The sequence below is a fragment of the Dermatophagoides pteronyssinus genome, unplaced genomic scaffold (assembly GCF_027571235.1).
Source record: "Dermatophagoides pteronyssinus isolate colony J.1.1.1.1 unplaced genomic scaffold, Derpt_VIB-CSIC_2022.12 sq0004, whole genome shotgun sequence".
Lineage (NCBI taxonomy): Eukaryota > Metazoa > Arthropoda > Arachnida > Sarcoptiformes > Pyroglyphidae > Dermatophagoides > Dermatophagoides pteronyssinus.
Window position 1 is genome coordinate 1,527,671 of NW_027461528.1, and position 21,255 is coordinate 1,548,925.

At 28.9% G+C, this 21,255-nt stretch overlaps 2 protein-coding genes and 1 long non-coding RNA gene across 6 annotated transcripts; all 3 read left to right on the forward strand.

The window, feature by feature from the left end:
- Nucleotides 1-343: 343 nt before the first annotated feature.
- Nucleotides 344-18,537, forward strand: LOC113798668 (ubiquitin carboxyl-terminal hydrolase 2-like). Of its 4 annotated transcripts, none has more exons than XM_075819439.1 (9): nucleotides 344-348; nucleotides 14,660-15,049; nucleotides 16,014-16,195; nucleotides 16,663-16,801; nucleotides 16,892-17,003; nucleotides 17,073-17,421; nucleotides 17,502-17,580; nucleotides 17,819-17,896; nucleotides 17,978-18,536. In XM_075819439.1, the coding sequence occupies exons 2-9, from the start codon at nucleotides 14,686-14,688 to the stop codon at nucleotides 18,211-18,213; spliced, it is 1,539 nt and encodes a 512-aa protein (XP_075675554.1). In that variant the 5' UTR covers nucleotides 344-348; nucleotides 14,660-14,685; the 3' UTR covers nucleotides 18,214-18,536. The 4 variants fall into 4 exon arrangements, with proteins under 4 accessions (XP_075675554.1, XP_075675553.1, XP_075675551.1 ...); XM_075819438.1 differs by lacking the exon at nucleotides 344-348 and adding an exon at nucleotides 12,880-13,033 and having other exon boundaries at nucleotides 17,978-18,535; XM_075819436.1 differs by lacking the exon at nucleotides 344-348 and adding an exon at nucleotides 14,100-14,221 and having other exon boundaries at nucleotides 17,978-18,537.
- On the forward strand, nucleotides 444-1,751 carry LOC113798604 (uncharacterized). Its single transcript, XR_012846064.1, has 3 exons — nucleotides 444-909; nucleotides 1,128-1,430; nucleotides 1,588-1,751. It is a non-coding gene; the product is annotated as an uncharacterized LOC113798604 (long non-coding RNA).
- Nucleotides 3,240-10,092, forward strand: Tmc (Transmembrane channel-like). The gene is made up of 14 exons (XM_027349162.2): nucleotides 3,240-3,651; nucleotides 3,708-3,834; nucleotides 3,920-4,024; nucleotides 4,246-4,327; nucleotides 5,459-5,565; nucleotides 5,829-5,921; nucleotides 5,994-6,057; nucleotides 6,590-6,665; nucleotides 6,748-6,978; nucleotides 7,055-7,264; nucleotides 7,877-7,946; nucleotides 8,064-8,178; nucleotides 8,273-8,423; nucleotides 8,606-10,092. The coding sequence occupies exons 1-14, from the start codon at nucleotides 3,380-3,382 to the stop codon at nucleotides 9,984-9,986; spliced, it is 3,084 nt and encodes a 1,027-aa protein (XP_027204963.2). The 5' UTR covers nucleotides 3,240-3,379; the 3' UTR covers nucleotides 9,987-10,092.
- Nucleotides 18,538-21,255: the final 2,718 nt, after the last annotated feature.

Below are 21,255 nucleotides of genomic sequence, written 5' to 3' on the forward strand. Positions count from 1 at the left end.
TAACATCTAAAAAACCATATTTGTCGATATTTGATGATGCAGTGATGGTGGTGGTGGTGGTGGATATGACATGAGTTCCAGATGTTTTTATGATCGTCGTCGTCGTTTGTTTGTTTGTTTGTTTTCATCTTGTCCTGTTTTTTTTTCGATTTTTTTTCGGTTCGGTATCATTGTTGTTGATGATGATGATGATGTTAGTCGATATTGATATTATACACAACCACAAAGACGAACAAATTTTTAGGATTTTTTATGATATCAAAAACAACAACAACAACAACAAATCATTCGATCTAAATAACAAAAAAAAAAAACAACGACAAAAAAAGTTTCATCCAAAAACCAAAAGTAACAGCAGTGAACTAAATCAGTGAAAATAGAATCGAATGGCTTTTTATCATTTTTTTTTTTTTTGCTATTCTATTTTGCTATTTTTTTCATCACAAAAACTAAAGTAAATCATAATCTTTGAAGATTATTTTGACAATTTCATTCATTCATTTTTTTTCCATTATAATTTGATGGATATTTCATAAATAAATTTTCTTATTTAATCTTTAAATCATTCCATCATCATCATCATCATATATGATTATGATGAGCTTTTCTCTATTGTCATCATTATCATCATCATCATCATCATGAATTTAATTTCCTCGTTTTGGCCGCTTTGACAGATCAAGCCAACGGGATCATCACCATCATCATCATTAGACAGGTCCATATCGATGACAAAAAAATAAAAAATAATAATAATAAATTTTGATTGCTCGATATTTATTGATTCGTTTAAAAGTAAAAAACAACGAAACAAAAACGAAAAATAAACGATTCTGATTAGGATTCAAATGTTGAACAGGAATGAATTGAAACGAAATATCATTTTCGTTAATGTGTCAATCGTTTTAGGTTTGTTCTTTATTTCTTTCTCTTTTTTCTGTTCACTAATATCCTTTTTTTTTGATTTTCATTCGATTCAAAAATTTCATTTGACATTTATTTTTTTTATTTTTGTTCTTTCACCGCTCAACTATATCTTACATGGAAATGACACAATCAAATGTCGACATTATCGCATCATTTTTTTCCTTCTCTCACTCTCGTTAACATTGTATCGTAATGAATAGGAAAAGATAGCAGCCGTCGTTAAAAAAAACTATGATATCAATATGGAATTCTAATGCCCGGAAGGTGAAATGTCATTGTGTCGATGATGAACAAAAAACCTTCAATAATAATAATGTGGGTCGATTTTTTTTTTTGTTTCATTCAACGTAAAAACCACTATAAACCTTTGACAATAATGATTGGCAATCTTGTACAAAAATAAACCAGGTAAAAAAAATATGGCCATCATTTATTCCATCATTCACTCCGATTCAAACACACAAAAAATTCAAATATTCAGTTCTTAATGGATTGAAAATGGGGTATGTTTTTGCAAAATGAATGTAAAATTTTAATCAATAATTTAAAAACATGATTTTTTTTTGAATGAATTGAATAATTAAAATTTTTTCCATTTGATTGCATTAAGGAATTTGTTTTTTTTTCGCTCTCTCACTCTATCTATTTCTCCTACCGTAGCTTTTTAGTATTCAAATAGTTGATTACCGTCATTGAACACACATCATTCATTACCGTAAGTCATTAGTGAAAACATCATCATCATCATCATCAAATGTATCAGATGCTTATGGAAAAGAAAGAAGAAAAAACAAATTGCTAATAACAAAAATTTTTTGTCATTTTTTGCCGCCAATTGATTGTCAAATTGTTCACATTGGATGATTTAAAAAGATGCATTTTTTTCTGTTGGAAACATCAAAATAGTCTGAATGATAAGCTTCCTAAGTTGTTTTTTTTTTGCATTTCCTGAATGTTTTTGGTTAATTATTAAATGTTTTTTTTTCTCCCAACACACGCACTTGACATTATCATTCAAAGTGGAAATTCAGTGAAAGAAAATGAAAGAATTTTCCGATTTTCAAATCAAATAAAATTGAAAAAATGGTTTGCACGAACAAACGAAAAAAAAATCGAAATAATTTTACGGAAAACATATCGTTTATAAACCATTATGTTTTTTTTTTTGTCTTCATTTGGTTTTGATGATGATATTTCTCTGAATGTCTTTGATTATCGATTATTCACATTTTTGAAAAACATTTTTTTTCGCATTCTGATTTCAACAGAATTGAGATTGTAATGAATTCATGACGAAATTTGAAATAAATCTTTTTTTTCAACAATTTTTTTTCAAAAAATAGATTTTCATTCATCAATTTGTCGATTCAGATTATTTTGAAAATTTGAAAATTTTCAATTTCTGGACTCGACATAACAATTGTGATGACTATGACAGAAATATTTTAGATTCACAATGATCCAAATGATGATCAGGGCATTATGATGATGATAGAATAGAATCAACTCAGGTGAAGTAGAAACAAAAAATTTGCCTAGACATGATTTTTTGTTGCTCAAATCCATACGAAAATAAGTCCCATTATTATTGAAAATAATGAACTGAATCCGGAACAAATACAGAAAAAAACCCTTGGATTGATTGATTGATTTATTTCGAATGTTGAATAATAGAAATGTTACTTTTGTACCTGTGTAATGGTTACACATATTGTATTTCAATTAAATTAATTTACAAAAAACATTGTTTCTTTCAATACCTGATCACCCGGTAACTAAAGTATTAGATAATTAAGACATTGTTTTATTTTTCGAAAAAGAAACCAAAAAAAACTGATTTCCAATTGATAATATTTATAAGGAAAGTTTTTAGTTACCGTTATTCGTTAGTTCGATAAGATATGATTAATCTGATCAATATGTATGGTGTGTGTGTGATTATAATTAAATTTAATCATTAGGCGTTGGCTTGTGCCATTTGATTTGCCTGTTTTTTTTGACAATTGGTTTTATATTATGTGACCGGTTTTTCCTGGATTCTTGCTTGTCCCACGGATTCTTCTTGTAAATAATAATAATAATAATAATCTGTTCTGTTCTAGAAGCATTGGAATGTTCATCATATTCATTTTTCTCTCTCTCTCTTTGTGTTTGTGTGTTAAAATTCAACAAACTGATCAACGTTGTTATCAATAAATTCTGTTTTGTTGCACCATAAATATTTGGTTGATTTTTGTACCTGTTTAAAAGTTTCTGTTTGGTACCACACCCGAGTGAGTCAAATTTTGGTGAAAGTTAGTTTTTTATTATTATTTGTTGTTGTTGTTGTTGGATGAAATATTCTGATCAATGAAATGATAACACAGATGAATCTGGCTGTTTTCTATCTACGCATCCAAATTGAATAATATTGTTGTTCGTTTTTGTTTTACTGTTTGCATCAACATCCATAATGTCCGATAATAATGATAATAATGAACAGAGACCACGTTTGGAAAAACAACAAAGTTGTGATGATAATAGTGGTGGACGTAAAGATTCAATCAGTTCCCATACACCACCACCATCACATTCACCTGGTGGTGAAGTGATTCTTAAAACAAAAGGAAAATCATCAGGTTCTCGAAGAGGATCAACAACATTTTTAACCAGTGATGATAATATTATTATGGCATTTGGTTCTGGTCGCCGGTTATCTTCATTTTGTACAACATCATCATATGAGTAAGTCAAAGATGTTTATGTTTACCACAATTTATTTAATCAATCAATCAAATCAGAGATACAGCCATATCAATTGGTGATGAACCATTTACCGAAGAAGAAATATCCGAAACAATACGTGCACATAAACAGATTATTGCAACAATGAAACATCAAAATTGGCCAATGTATCGTAAATTAAAGGTAAATCTGATTGTTGATTGTTGATTGATTAATCATTAACTTTGTTGTTTTTTACTTTTAAACAATGACCATCATCATAATCAAGGTATTGAATCGTGCAAAACATTATGTCAAAAAACATGAAGGAGAATTGAAACAATCAAAACAAGCTAAAGATTTGGTTGCCAAATGGAAAGTCTACATGGAAAGGGTTGGTCTTCTACAATTCATTTAGTCATTTTATTCCATTCATTCATTCATTCATTTGATGTAATATAATGTGATGTGTATAGAGAATCGATTTTCGATTTTCTTCATCATATCACATAATCATTACATTGATGATGATTATTATTATATAACAACAATAACAAGCTTTAATGTCGTTTTTTGTTTGTTTGGTTTTTATATTCGTATCACACACATATACAGAGCATCAATCGTATTAAACGTGAATTGGCCAATTTGATTGTGGTCATTACGCCTTGGGAAATGCGAATCAAAAAAATTGAAAGTAAGTCGATAAAAAGCAAGCAAGGAAGAAAGAAAGAATATTCTTTGAACAAAAAAGACAGAGGTGTATGCTTTGTATGTTTTTTTTTTTGTAAATATAAAAAATATCAATATTATCATTATCATTATCGAATCTGAATCATTCTATATGACCGCAAATGATCTTTGATTTTTTGTTTTCTTATTCTTTTTCGTTTTGTTTTTGATCGATCGATCGATCGGATCGATTGATTTTCTTTAATGTTTGCTGGGTGTTTTGTGTGTGTGTGTGAATGTCTGTATTGATTTTTGCTTTTTTCCATTTTGTTTTTTGAACCGATTTTGTAGTTTAGATATACAGAATATTCCGGGTTAGTTTTACAGGTTAATTACCTATTTTTTCAATAAGCATTAGATTTTTGTTTTTGTTTCGCTCATTTGATTCGGGATTTTGGTTCTGGATCTGATTTTTTTTCTGGCCAAAAGATTTATATCCATCGTTATTTCTTTTCTTTTTTTTCGTTGTTTCTGGATATAAAGCTAAGCTTTTTCGAAAGATTGAAAGATATACTTCTATTAATTTCTATTAGCACCTAAGTAGCGTATTAACTGAAGAGTGAAAAAAAGCGAAGAAGAATCTGGTATTTTTTGGGTAGAATCCATATTGCCAGATTTTCAAAATGAAACACTTTGTTTCTTATTTATTTATTTTTTTCACTACTTTCCTTTGCACATCAATTTTTCGAGCGTGAAAAACAAATTTTCAAACTTTACCATCAATGATGGTCATGAGGATAAATCTTTTATTTTTACCAACCTTACCAGTAGCTCGATGACATTTGGATAATCGATGTTGTCGAATGTCATTTAAATTTTGTTTTTGTTTTTCCTATTGGTTGATATAAAGAATAAAAGTGAAAAATGAAACTGCAACCAATTAGTGATGATATTTCGCTAAAACGTGATTTTAATGTGCAGAAATGAAATTTTTCTTCTTTTTTTTAAAGTCAAATGGATCGAAGAAAATTGAATCGATTAGTTGATCTATGGATCATTTGAGAGAAATCTATTTTCATTTTGAAAATCTACTATTTATATAATTCAAATACATTGTAATAAATTTTGTTGTCTTTTTCAAAAATAAAAAAAACAGGCCATTTTGGTTCAGGAGTTGCATCGTATTTTATATTTCTTCGTTGGGTATTCTGGGTGAATATCTTTATCAGTGTATTTATTTGCTGTTTTCTAATGGTACCGGAGGTATGTATTTTATCTGATAATCGAAAAAAACAAAACACTTATTTATATGAATGGGGTTGACAAATGTCAACTCATCCATTTTATGTATTATATGACTACCATTGGTGTTGGTGTTAGTGGTTTCAATTGATTTAACACATAGACACACTATTATTATTCGATTTTCCTATTCGTTACCGGAATAATTTTTCACTTTTTTTCTGATCCTTATGGAATCCTACTTTTTTGTTTTTTTTTTAACTTTGTTTTTTTATTCCTTTTAGGTTTTACGCGGTGATCCAGATCCTACCGGTATGCGAAAAGAAGTTGAAGATGCTGAAGAATCGCTTAAATTACAGGCCATCTGGGATTTTGAGGTAAAGAAGCTTACAAATAATGTGCAAAAATAAGAAACAAAAAAAAACTAAAAACTTTCCATACATATACAGGGATATCTAAAATATTCTCCCATTTTCTATGGATATTATAGTAAAACTGAAATGACTAGTGAAGGTATGTTGCTTGCTTGTTTTCAACAAAAAAGAATGTTTTGCTTCATTTATTTCCATTTTATTCACACACACACACCACTCATTTATTCATTCATTCACACCTACTAAATGATATTATTATGGTTGATGGTTATTATTCAATTCCAAACACACACACACACACACACACACACACCGCTCATTATCCATTGAGTTTCCGGACAAACCCACACACACACACATAGTGAGAAAAGATGTCAATTAGTCGAAAATTTTTCTGGAAACACCAACCAGAAAAAAATAACAAGAAAAAATCATAAAATACAGAAAGTTTTGCTTGTTTTTATTCTGGCCAAAAAAAGTTTGCAAATTAGTAAATTTGATTGTGTTGTTTTCTCAATTATCATTATCATCATTATTATTATTGTTATTAAATATTGAAAATTCAATTTTGAAATGAATATTCATTCAACCAAATGATATTATCATCATTATCATTGACACAATGATTTTCAATTTTTTTTTTTTTTGTTTCCAAATTCAATTTGATTAAGGTTTTCGTTTACCATTGGCATATTTTCTCACTACATTTTCACTTTATATGTTTAGCTTTTTTTGTATTCTACGCAAGTAAGTTTTGTTTTTTGTTTTGTTGTGTAAATTATTAAATTATTATTCTGATGATCCACTTGTTTTTTTTCTGTGGTTATAGAATGGCACAAAATTCACGTATGAGTCGTGTTGCAAGCAAAGATGATGAATTTACATTCTGTTGGAAAGTATTTACCGGTTGGGATTATATGATTGGTAATAGTGAAACGGCTTATAATAAAGTTGCATCATTAGTAATGAGTTTAAAAGAATCAATACTTGAAGAAAAAGAACGTAAAAAAGAAGAAAGAAATTGGAAATTAATTGCTATTCGTATTTTAACTAACATAATGTTTGTATATTTTTTTTCATTATCATCATTTAGATTCTTTTTTGTTTGAAAATGTCCATTTTTTCTACTTTGACAGGGTTTTATCATTATTAGCATCATCTGCTTATGGTGTTGTATTAGTAGTGGATAGATCACAAGAACCGATTGAAAATCCATCATGGTTACGTGCAAATGAAGTAACATTAGTATTTGCCGGTATTGGTATTGTATTTCCAAATATATTCGATTGGATTGGTAATATGGAACAATTTCATCCTAGAATTGCATTACGATGGCAACTTGGAAGGTAATGATGATGATGATGATGAAAAGGTCATATTTTCAATGTTGAACCAATACGGAAATTGGCTTCTCGTTACATTTCCCCCCATTTCTTTTATTGGAAAATGCATAAATCATTTTGCAATTTTATTTCACTTTTTTCTTCCTGAACTTTATAGACAAAGACTTTTTTTTAGTACAATATCGTATACCCTGTATGAAAATATGTTACCCTGAATTTCATCATCATCATCATCATTGAATTTTTTTTTTTTTGCATATCGGTCGTATTCATTTAGGCCTTCAGGCTACATTATGATGATGATAATCATAGCGTTTTTGGCTTTTAATAATTTTTTGACAATGAAAAGTTTTCTCTGGCTTGAAGCAAGTTTAATGTTTTTTTTTTTTCATTTCTTCTTCTTTAAATAACCATTTTGTTTAGTCATTTTGCCGTCATCGCAGTTTTCGAAACAAATTCTTATTCGTTTTTTTTCAGTGAAAAAAAGAAAAATTTAAAATTCTTTCATTTTTTTTCTATTCGTATAACAAAATATTCTAATTGTGTATGTAAGTAACGGAATCGTTTTATTTTTTTTTCTCCTTTTTTTTCACCATCATCATCCATCGATGACAGAATTTTGATTCTAAATTTTTTAAACATGTATACATTAATGTTATCATTATTTGGAAAAGTTGATTCAATGGTAAGTTTGGTTTGGTGGCTGCTGTTCAATCATTGAACGGTGATCAATCTTTTTTATTATTTTTCTTTTTAAATATTTTTTGTTTTTGTTTCCGTTTATCGTTTGATATATACAAAGACAACACAATTATTGGAAATCAAAGCAAATATTACGATGCAAAAAATGCAATTGAATACAATTGCATTGACCACTATGGCCACCTATAATCGTATCAAACGTGATGGTCGTGATGGTTAGTTAGTCTGTGTTCAAGAATCTAAGAATTGTTTTTGATTTGACACTTTTTTGTTTTGTTTTTCTTTTTTTTGTTGTTGTTGACAACTTAGAATATGAAGATTATGATGAAAATCTAAATGATGATTATATGATGATGATGATAACAAATACACCATCAATCATTTATGATCCATATGAGATTCAATCTCGTAAAAAACCGGATTTTTCTATCGAAGGACGTTATCATTTCAATACTGATCCGTAAGTTTTTTTTCATTCGCTCGATTGCACATTACATTGCCATTGATTGAAGATGGGAAAAAAGTTTTTCTTTTAAAAAAATGGCGCGATAAATAAATAATAATTTAATCAATTATAATTTTAAATTACAATTTTTTTCTCACTTTTCATTTTATGATTCGATTGATATTATTTGATCAAAGTGAATTTGAAAATAATGAATGGCATACGACAACCGATAAAACGGTTGTTTGGCAAAATTTAGAAACAACCACCATGCCGACCACAATAATAATGACAGCGAATGAAACTTTTGTAACAGATGACCATCGATATAAATCGAATATAACAACTACATTAGCTATGCCGTCAACAGCCATCAAATTGAACGATTCATCATCATTGCCATCACGAACCACTCAGCCAATAACATCATCATCATCATCATCATCGACAATGACAACAACCGGATCAACATTATCACCAATACGTATAGCTGGTAATAATTTAGGCCGTAAAAGACCCGGAATTCGTTATAAATTTGGACAGCCAACAATAACAACAACAACGGAAATGATTACCGAACAAGTGTTTACTATTATACCGGCTGATATGATGATTAATTCTTGCCAAAATAATACCGAATATATAATTACCGATGAAGATCTTATTGCTTTGAATGAAACGGAAAAAGATCGATTAAGAAAATTATGTTGGGAAACAATGTTCGGACAAGAATTAGTTAAATTAACTGTTATGGATTTTGTATTGACAGTAATATCAACATTGATTAGTGATTTTATACGTGCATTAATTGTTCGATATTGTAATGGTTGTACTTGTATTTGTTGGGATCTGGAAAAAGGTTTCCCTGGTTATGGTGATTTTAAAATTGCCGAAAATATTCTACATTTAGTCAATAACCAGGGTGTTATTTGGTTGGGAATGTTTTTTTCACCTGGATTACCGGCAATTAATTCAATAAAATTATGTCTACTTATGTATGTTCGATCATGGGCAGTATTAACCTGTAATATACCACATGAAACCGTATTTAAAGCATCAAGAAATAATAATTTCTATTTTATGTTATTATTACTAATGCTATTCCTATGTACATTACCGGTTAGTTATGCTGTTGTTTGGTTAGAACCATCATGGCATTGTGGTCCATTTAGTGGTTATCAACGTATCTATAAAATTTTAAGCACTTATATTGAATCAAAATTACCAAAAACATTAAACAAAATACTTGATTATCTTACATCACCTGGTGCTGTTTTACCTACAATTCTACTATTAGTTTTATTTATTTATTATCTATTATCATCAGTATCAGCATTAAAAGATGCAAATAAAGAACTTAAATCACAAGTACGTAAAGAAAAAGATATTTCTGAAACTGGACCACCAGAAATGATTGTTACATCAGATCCGGGTGTTGCTGCAACCACAAGTAAACATGTACGAATACAAGAAGATGATCAACAACAACAACAACAATCGAAAATTGCTACCATTAATGGACAATCAGTACCACCGAATCTTTTGATGGACAGTTTGGATACAACTAGTGAAATTTAAAAATGACAACTGAAAAAAAATGAATTGGACATCGACGAAGAAGAAAAAAAAACTGTTAATAACAAATCAAATCGATCGATCGATTTTCTATTCGAAACAAAAACAACAACAAAACAAAAATCTGGTTTTCGATTGATAATTTTCGTATAGAATCCATATATAGACATTCAGACAAAAATACAAAGAAAACAAAAATAAAAAACAAAACTAAAAAATCAATAACCCCAAACTGTCCTTAATCCAGTTTTTTTTTAAAAAAGCAAACGTATTGATGCTATTCTCTTGATTCTTTTCCACTCTTTTCCCATTATATATTGTGTGTGTTTGTTTGTTTGTTTGTCAATCCTTAATCATTTAACACTGAATGTTTGTTTTCTTTTTTCACTTTGGATATTTTTCACCAAACCAAAAAATAAAATAAAATAAAAAATAATAAACGAATCTCTTCCTCTTCTCTTATCAGGGATTTGATTCATTGTGTTTCTTGTTGCAACAATTTGAAATCATTTATATATTCTATTTTCACTCTCTCTCTCATTCATCGATGGTGTTTACAATTCAATTCGGTGTCATTAAAAATCGAAATTTTCGCTATTCTTTTCCCCTCATTCTTTTGTTCGGGGATTCTGTTTTTGATGTTGTTGTTTTGGGATGTTCGATTATTTTATATTTTTTTTGTTGTCGCTATATATGAGAGAAACAACAAAAACGCTACATTCATAAATCGATCGCTATGAATCCTCGATATAGTTATTTGATTCTTAGATTTTTCTTCGATTCACATCATATAGAATCGGGTCATTTTCAGAAACAACAAATGTGACACCAATAAAAATGATGATCATTGGTTGATTAGTCGTTGTTGTTGTTGCTGTTGTTTGGTTTTTGTAATGAATTTGAATGTAAACATTGAATTGATCATATGATTCGTCGATAATCTATGATGATGATTGCAATCAAAAAAAAACGAAAAGAAAAAACAGCCAACCGAAATGGATAAACCAAAAGATGAAAAACAAAAACAAAACGAACATCAAATTATTATTACATTCACACACAACCACATTTGACAAATCAAAAAAAAAAAAAAAAAGGAAAACGAATAAGTGAAAAAAAATTTGGTTTGAATAATAACCATTTTCACTCTTCTTCCTACATCCTTATAATCGAAAAAGAAGAAACAAAAAAAGAAGAAATAGAAACATTTGTAACATTGATATATCGATCACACACAAACACAGAATTCTTTTTTGTTTCATGATTCAAAATTGCAAACTAGATTTTCTATTTGTTTTTGGCTTGTTCAGGATCATTGGATTGAATCATTCATTCATTCATTCATTCATTGATTCGTTTATTCATTCATTCACCAACGACAACAAACAATCTTTGTTTTTGTTTTTTTTGGCAGAAGGTTGGCACCAAATAAACAATTAGGCGAACATTTAATGGCAAAAGAATTGTCGTAGGCCATCAACAACAACAACAACAACGATAACGATAAAAACAAACGACAAAGATACAATTGGCCCAGGCAAACAAACACACGCAATTCTGAATACCAAAAAAAAAAAAACGAGAAAAAATCAAGTCAATAAGTCAGTTAGTCAAGCCAGTTAGAGTATGTGACAATGATGATGGTAAGGAATACGACATCATTCATTCATTCACTCAATTCGATATTCTGGTTACCAGAGAATAAAAAAAACTTGGAATAAAAAAAAATAGTGAAAAATAAATTGATTTGTTCGTCCTGGATTCTGCTTGTTTTTCTTTTCTTCTTCTTCTTTCACTAACTGAGAGTTTTTTTTTGTGATAATGATCCAAAATGATGATGATGATGATAATGATCTATTTTGATTTTCATTCCATGAATTTTGATTTTTCATTTCCATTATAATCCTCTATGTGTGGATGACAATCGTTTTTCAACTTTTTCTTCATCGTCTTTTACTTTTCAATTGTGTCAAATGAATTGAATGAAAGTTTAAATTAAATCATTCGAATGGATCTAATCGATGGAAGAAGATCGTAAGAAGGATCATCATTAAGATCATCATCATCATCATTGTTGAATCAAATGTCATTAAACTGGTGAAAGTGAATTAGAAAGTCGATTAGAAAAAAAAAAATTTTTGAAATGAAAAAACGATTACCGAATTTTTTTTTTTTTTTTTTTGTCGACCGACCGAATTCGGAAAAAAATCGTATGAAAAAAACCAAATGCTTGATGATTTCGCCATCTATTGAATGAAAAATCAATTTTGTTTTAGTGAAAATCATCAATATTAGATGGCAGTGACGTCTAACAGAATATTCGAAGGTCATATAGAAAAATTATTAGATGTGATAGCAGCTATGTGAAGAGAGAATATATTCTTGGAACGATATATATTCTAAAGAATAATAATTCTATATCATTTTATTGTGAGCAACAAACACATAAACAGATTTGTTTTTTTAATAATCGAATATCATCAAGTCTCCTTTGATTGTTATTTGATTGGATAAGAATGAAAAACAGCAACAACAACAACATTTCCGATTATTATCGATGATGATGATATTTGGCGCCATTATTATCAATTTAATAGAATCTGAAATGATAATAAAAAAAACTCATCCCAAAAATGTACCTTGACAATTGCTAATCGCTATTGTCATTACCTACGAACTAAAAGTGTGATGAGCAATAAATTAATTGCAGTGTCACTAAATATCTTCTTTTGCAATCAACAACAACAACAACAACAAAAAATTGAATATTTCAAAAATGATAACCATAGTTTATCGATCATTATCATCTTAATAAACATCATCATTATCATTTTCAAAAAAAAAAAAATTTGTTATCAAGTTTGACAAAAAAAAATCATTATCATACTAATGATAATGATTATGATGATGATGATGATGATGATGGTCAATATTTATCAATGTTCACCTTGATGTTTGATTGTCATGTTACCATAGCAATCGCAATGATGATCATCTACTAAATTGAACTAAAGCCATTGTTTTTTTGCATCGAATAAGATAAAATAATTGTAAGTTACTTTTCACTTTTCACTTTTTCGATTGTTTCAATTTTCAATCTAAAATAAATCAATGCGGAAAGTACGTGTGCCGGATGTTGACATTTAATTATGGTATTGGATTTTGTTGCTGCTGCTGCTTTTTTCAGTTCCCAAATCACTAATGATAGCCATTAGTGATTTTCTTTTCTTGGAAAATGGGGTTAACAAAATTTGAAAAACCTTGTCGTTTTTTTTCATTCAAAAATAATCATTTAGTTTAACCCAACTAATAGCTAAGATTAGTTTTTTGTTTCTGTTGTTTCTCACACAAAGAATTTATTGATCATCGTATACTTTCAATCATATCTTAATTTAGAATCAACGTCATTATTATTTTGATGATAATGGCGTCGGAGAATTTCTCGAATTCTTTTTTTTCACTTAAATTTCTACTAAGAACATTAATCTTCATATTTGGTTTTTGTTGTTGTTTTCGTTTTTTGTTGTTGTTGTTGTTGTTGTCACATTGTTTGAAGGACTCTTATTTTTTTTTCTTAGCTATTCAGTCAGTCAGTCACTCGCTATAAATTGCATCCAAAAGAATATTCTGTAAAATACATTCAAATGACGTATACGATGATGATGATGATATGTTTTGCTTCCCACACACACACAACATCACATCATACACCAAATGTCTTACATTCAAAGATGTAATTGCGAGATCGAATTGACGATTTATAAAAATGGCAAGGTGTCAAAATTATTGTCGCCGACGACGACGACAACGACACTGGAATTGAGGATGCTCATGATAATTTTTTTGTGTACGAACTAAAAAGAAAATTTCAATGCCTGTCCTTCTTTTTTACTTTACTTTAATTCATTTCATTTCAATAGTAATGATAATGTTATTTACTAAATTTTCATCTCCATTTCATCCTACCACACACACACACAACATTTCGTATATTTTCTTCTGATTTCCATTTTTTGATGCAACAAGTTTTTTTTTCTTTTTCTTCTTCTATTTCTTTCATTTTAACCATTCGATTGGTTAGTTGTTGTTGATTTTGTTGTGTGTTTGTTTGTTTGTTCAATTCATAATTTATTCGTTTGTTTTGTTTTTGTTTTTGTTTCCAAGTTGTTTTTATTATTATTTAAATTTCATTTTTTTCCCTGTTGAATTTATGATTCTTTCAAATTTTTGTTTGTCTTGTGAGTGTGTGTGAACCAGTGTGATCTGTAGTAATCAATTTTTTTCTGAATTCTTTAGAAATTTTCGACCAAACAAACAATAAATAAATAAATAAAAAATCGAAAGGAAAAATTTCTCATTTTGTAGTGAAAAAAGTAAGATTTTCTCTCCGTCTTTTCCTTTGTTTTCACAAAATCATAGCTTTTTTTCCTGCGATTAATGATGAGATGATCGTAAAAAAATGCTTCTCTATTTGTGAAATCCAATAAAAAAATTTGTGATTTCTGTATCCGATCAGATATCGATTTATTTATTTATTTGGTTTGTTTGTTTGTTTTTCCCATTTCATAACTCTTTCTATTCGTTTTTTTCCTATAGCCAAAAGTATTTATGCAAATTTTTTTTCCCCAGTTTCATATTTACTCAATAATGATGTTTGCTTTCAATTCGTTATACAGGTAACCTACGAGAATTAAAAAGAAAAATGACCTCGACAACCGCATATTATCATCATCATCATCATCATCCACCGACAACATCATCATCAAGAAATTATTCTTCATCATCATCATCCAAATATTCTGCTTACTCATCATCACCATCATCATCATCATCGTCGTCATCATCAACTTCCGGTTCACCATCATCGAATAATAAATATAGTAATATTTATTCAAGTTCACCGACAACATCATCATCATCATCATCATCATTATCATCATCATATCAATATAGGACACGTTCATCATATGATCTCAATAATTATCGACCTTCATCATATCTATCATCATCATATTCATCATCAACCTATTCACCTAAATCATCGTATTTAGCATCAAAATTTTCGGGTAAATATAACAAAAAAACAAGTAAAAAAATCCATCAAACCAATGGAATCACTGGAATCAGAAACTTGGTCCTTTTCCTTGATCAGTTTCTTTATAGATTGAGCGAAAAAACATTGACAATAATTTGGCCATAACATTCAAGATGAGATATAAAGATATTTGATTTCCATAAATCCAAACACACAAAACAAACGCACACTATTAACACACATGTCGCATTTAATTAATGATGATAATGATCATCATCATCTAAAAGACGCCATACAGAGTCTGTAAAGAATAAAATAAAAACAAACACCAAAAAATGTGCACCTGTTTGCGCCAAACATCCATTTTTGGCAGACAATGTAGTTGTAGTATTCAACAAAAAAAAAGTAAAAGTCAAAATCAAAACCAAAACCAAAAAAGTAAAGGAAAAACTTTCAATCAATTACAACCGGTTAGCAGTTAATGACAGAGTTGATCATTGATGATGATGATGATGATGACGCAAAATGATTATCAAATTGGATAATTTTGGAATTTTTCCTTTAACATACACACTATATTGCACACTTGTTTGATTGTCGATTCAATCATCATCATTATCATTTGTATTTGTAGTCATGATAATAACCAGTTATTGGTTGATTTTTTTTTGTTTTCTATTTCTTTGTTGTTGTTGTTGTTGTCTTTCACATAATTAGTAACAACAATTCATTAGGATTTGATTGTCATTTTTGTTTTCAGTGATCATTTTAAATTCGTCAATCAAATTGGTTAGATCATAGGCATAGATCATCTTCTTTTAGTTTATTTTTTTTTTTTTGCCAAGATTCTTGTCTTGATTCCGAAATTCCGGTTACAACAAAAACAAAAACATAAACAAAAACAATGACTGTAGCAATCGGTAGTTCACAAAAATCATTAAATAATTTATTTTCTTTTTCATCATTGGCAACAACATTATCAACATCAATATTAGGTGCATCACCATCATCATCATCATCAAATTCATCATCAACAATATCAACATTAACAAATTATTCACCCTCACCATCGTTATCATCATCATCATCAACGGTTACATTAACAAGATTTAATCATCGACGTTCATCATTCGATTATGGTAATGATGATGATAATATTGATAATACTGGATTCAAGGTATGTATTATTTGACATTGTCACATGCATATATCTTTCTTTAGAACAAAAATGTCCTACGAATTGTCACCAAAATCAATGTTTCAATGTCGAGAACAAAATTTTTTTCCTTCGTTTAAAATTTGTTTTTTTAAATATTTCAAAAAGCAAAAGGAAGAAAAAAAATCTGTCAATATCATTGACCTAAATTGACATTAATGTAATACAGTAGCATTTTGTAGTACGGATTTTATCAAAGAAACGCTTTTCCCGATGATTGTTGATCAAGGACAAACACAAACACACACAAGATCCGATCAACACAATCAAGAATTATAAGCAATGTCATGTTGTTTATGGTTATATAGCAGAAAAAAAACAAAGCAAAAAATATTGTTATAGATCTTCACAATTCAATTGATTAAAACATTCTGTTCATACGATAAAATAATGTTTTTTGTTTTGCTTTTATTTATTGAATTTTATAGTCGGAAAAATTACCTGTTGCCGGTCTAAGCAATCTAGGTAATACTTGTTATATGAATTCCGTTTTGCAAGCATTGTTTGCAACTAAACCATTTCGTGATTATATAATGGCTCACCATGAAAATGGACAACTTTATTCGGGTAAATTAATAATCAATCCGATTATCAATGGAGAATATATGTTTTTTTTTCAACAAATTTCTTTTTTCTTTTTGTTTACATCCAAAATAGCATTATCACGGCTTTTTAAAGAAATGTCTTCATCCATTCGTCATGGTCATGTGAATCCATCACAATTTCGTTCAACATTTATACAATTGGAATCGAAATTTAATGGCTGCGAGTATGTATTTATTAAAGTTTGTTCAATAAAATAATCTGACTATTTTCTTTTTGGAAAAATAATAAACAGACAACAAGATGCTCAAGAATTTTTAAGCTATGTGATTAATGATTTACATGACGAATTAAATAAACCTAAATCAAGATCACGATCAAATAATACGATGATTGAACCAAAATCGGCGCAGGAAGCCTGGTCTATTTATCGTTCACGTTATGATGATTCAAAATTAGTTGATATTTTTGTTGGACAATATGCATCAGTGATTAAATGTAGTTATTGTGGTAATGAAAGTACTTGTTGGGATCCATTCTGGGATCTACCATTACCGGTTCCAAGAAATCGTAATCGTATCGATATTGATGAATGTATAGCCGAATTTACTGCAGCCGAAATATTGGATGGTAATGAACAACCGGTATGTATCGATTTTATAATTCTAGATTCATTCGAAAATAACCATTTTATAAAAAAAATAAAATCTTATTTTTTTTTTAGTTTTGTTCACGCTGTAAACAACATCGTCGATCAACCAAACGTCTTTCGATAGTTCGTTCACCGAAAATTCTAGTGATACGTAAGTTTCTTTCTATTTTCATTCATTCATTCATTCATTCATTATCTCGAAAAAAAGATTTAACATTATTAATGTTTGATAATGATACAATCTTATTTCATTTCGATAATGATATTTTTCTATTCATCCATTAACATTATCATCATCATCAATATTACAAACAAACACTTTGAACGACACTTTTCTATTTTTGATTTTTATTTATGTTTTGTTTTGTTTTGTTTGTTTGTTTATATAGATTTGAAAAAATTCTCAAATAATGGCTATAAATTGTCCAGCGATATAAATGTAAATCAACAGATTCGTATTGACAATGGTAAATGATAAAATGATAAAGATTATTATTATTATCATCAATAAATGATAATTCTTTTTTTATCTATCTATATCTAAATAGGTTCAACAACAATGGCCACATATGAACTATATGGATGTGTTTGCCATCATGGATATCTATCTCGTAGTGGTCATTATACTGCCTATTGTCAATATGATCAACAACGTTGGTATCATTGTGATGATCAAAAAGTTCGTGATTGTACTAATTCATTTTCAATGGCAACATTAAAAGATTCATATGTATTGTTCTATCGACAACAACAACTAGATCATCATTATTCATCAAGACTTTAGATGTTTTTTTTATATATATAAAATATTTCAATTTTTCACCACCAAAGATACATTCAAGAGAATCATCAGATGTTATTTTGAAAATATTAAAATGAAAATGAAACCTAACCACACCACTTTTATGAAGAAAAAAAAATTAGTCCAAAGAATTTTTTTGAAGAATTATGAAACTTTTAAAACAAAAATTACGCCATAACAAACATTTATGTCAACAAAAAAATTATATGATATTTAATCAATTGAAAAATAAGCATTTTTTTGTGATGAAAATGTTACTGATAAAATGGATTTTATTGATAGCATTATGTTATTGTATCTAATATTGAAATGAACTAAATTAATAAATAAATTTTTTCAAAATTAACAAACGAAAATTCATCACTAAAATAAATCTGATTAAAAAAAACAGATAAAATTTTGTTTTTTTTTTTTGCGAATGGGCCAACGAACGAACGAAAGAAAAAATTTTTGAATGTCAGACATCATTTCAACAAAAAAAAAAAAAAAAAAATGAAATTCAATAATGCAAAATGAAATGACCAAAAATTCAATCAAACAATTCAATTCAATCGTGTTCTTTCTTATTTCTCTATCTCTCTTTCTGTATTCGAGAATGGAAAGATCTTTCTCTTTCCATTGTTATTTGTATATTAATGTTTGTTGATGTCAATCATCAACGGTCATCAGCCAGCTAGTGTAGATCATTATTATTATCATCATCAACATGATGAATGTCAAAAAAAAAGATCCCGAATTTGTAAAAAAAAATGAATGTCATCTCTATTTTCTCGAATTTTGAACGAACGAAAAAAAAACAAATTGATTTTTGAAATGAATAAAAATGGAAATTTTGTTTTCTCGCACATCCAATAACATAAGATAATGTTATTTTTTGGGAAGAAACATCAACGAAATGACATTTCATTTCTACTCTTTTTTTTCTTCTTCTTCATTCGATTCTTTCAGGTTTCTTGTCCATCACACAGGTCAATCATAACAGATTGGACACACAATGCGATGCAATCAACTTGGATTGATGTTCGAAACATTTGTTTGTTCAGATTCGAATTATAACTAAAAGAAAATTTTCAACAAAAGACCGGTCAGTTTTGTTTTGTTTTGTTTTTCGTTTGATGGTCAATGAACGACCACCGACTAAGAAGAACAACAACAAGGTGCAACGACCGGTCTGGTTGATTGTGTGGTAAAGGTGGTTATTATAATGTTTTTTTTCCAGATCTGATCCCATCCGATCAAACAAACAAACAAACAGAAAAAAAGATTAGAAATAATCATTCCATCGATCAATCACAATCAAAATCAATCACAGAATGAAAAGGAAGGATTTAAGAAAAAATTTTAAAAAAATCATCAATAGAGGGCACTCTACAATTTGGAACAATAAAGTCCAGTCGTTGTCCCCCCGTTTACAATTATTCTGTATTTCGAAAAAATTTAGGTCTAGTTTCAATCATCAAATGATGCCACTACCATTTGTTGTTATCATCGACAATATTCCTTAGGATCCTTACTCAATTCTCATTATCATTTTTTTCCCAACTAATTCTATTGCTTCTATTCAACAACAACGACAAAGTGTTATTTTAGTTGATATATCGGTTTTTTTGGACTTGTCCACATCATTTTCTGTTTGTTTATATGTACACACAAGGGTCGCCAAATACACAAACACACACACATCACTGAGATAAAAGAACCCTAATGAATGTTTATGCTATGACCATCATTGGAAACAGCCGAACAAATTGATGATTCGAATGAATGAATGAATGAACCGAAAATACAATTCGCGCCGAACTTAAAATGTTTGTTATCATTATTTCACAAGCCACAATCAAATCAACAATAGATGTTATAGTCCAACCAAAACTAAACTAAACTAAAGTAGAGTGAACCAAAAAAAGAAAAAAAAACTCAACTTTTTTTCAAACATCAATGTTGTGTGTGTGTGTGTGCGAAAGACTCTTTCGTTTTGAATTGTTCAACATTCGAGACTCTCTTTCTCTTTTTCTATTTCGATTTTACGAAATATCTCGTGTGGCTGTGGTGGAAAAAAAAGAACATTTCCATTTCATTTGAAAAACATTCGTCGTCGTTGTCGTTCACCAATAACCACATTTCTTTTTTTACGTTCATTTCGTTTTGTTCCAGAAAAATCAAAAACAACAACAAGTTCTAGTTAACCTCTTGATTGGCGATGTGTAAAAATCATTTTTTGTTTGAATCATCAACGGAATCGAACATCTTAAGGTTGTTGTCACCATTTTTTTCTCTTCAAATCTCTGGTTGACATCTCTGGAATATTCATCAATCAATCAATGTTTGTTTGTTGTCATTTCCAATCGAATCAACATCATTAAATGATGAATCATTATTCGATTGTATTTGTCTAAAACAAACGATCAACGTTTATAATTATTCATCACGTTTTTTTTTCATCAAATTATGATAATGATGATAAAAAATCAATTCGAATTTTGATTTTTTGCTGTTTCGTTATACTGTACACGACATATATGTACGACACGTGATCGAATAAACGAATGAATGATGATGAAATCAACAATTCGAAAACCGACCGATTCGCATACATTTCCTTGAAATTTAGAAATTTCGAAAACAAAAACGAATCAAAATTGTTAATGTTTTTTGGTGATTAAAATCGATATCCTTCATCATCATCATCATCATCATCATCACCGGCGGAACAATTCTTTATTCATCATTGAATGGTGGAAAAAAATCCAAATGTTTTTTTTTTTAAATCGATTCTAAACACAAACACTTTAAGGTGTGCTCATCCATGCAATCATCATCATCATCATTGATTGTTTCATTTCACACATACCACATGGACCATTCTTTTGGTTGTTTTTTTTCATCATCATCAACATCATCATCATTGTTTTAAAATTTTGATGGTCACACACAAATAGATTCATTCATCAGATTCAAAAATTGATTTCATTATACCTTGCATACACACATGTTGAACAAATTCGTTCAACGAATGAATGAATG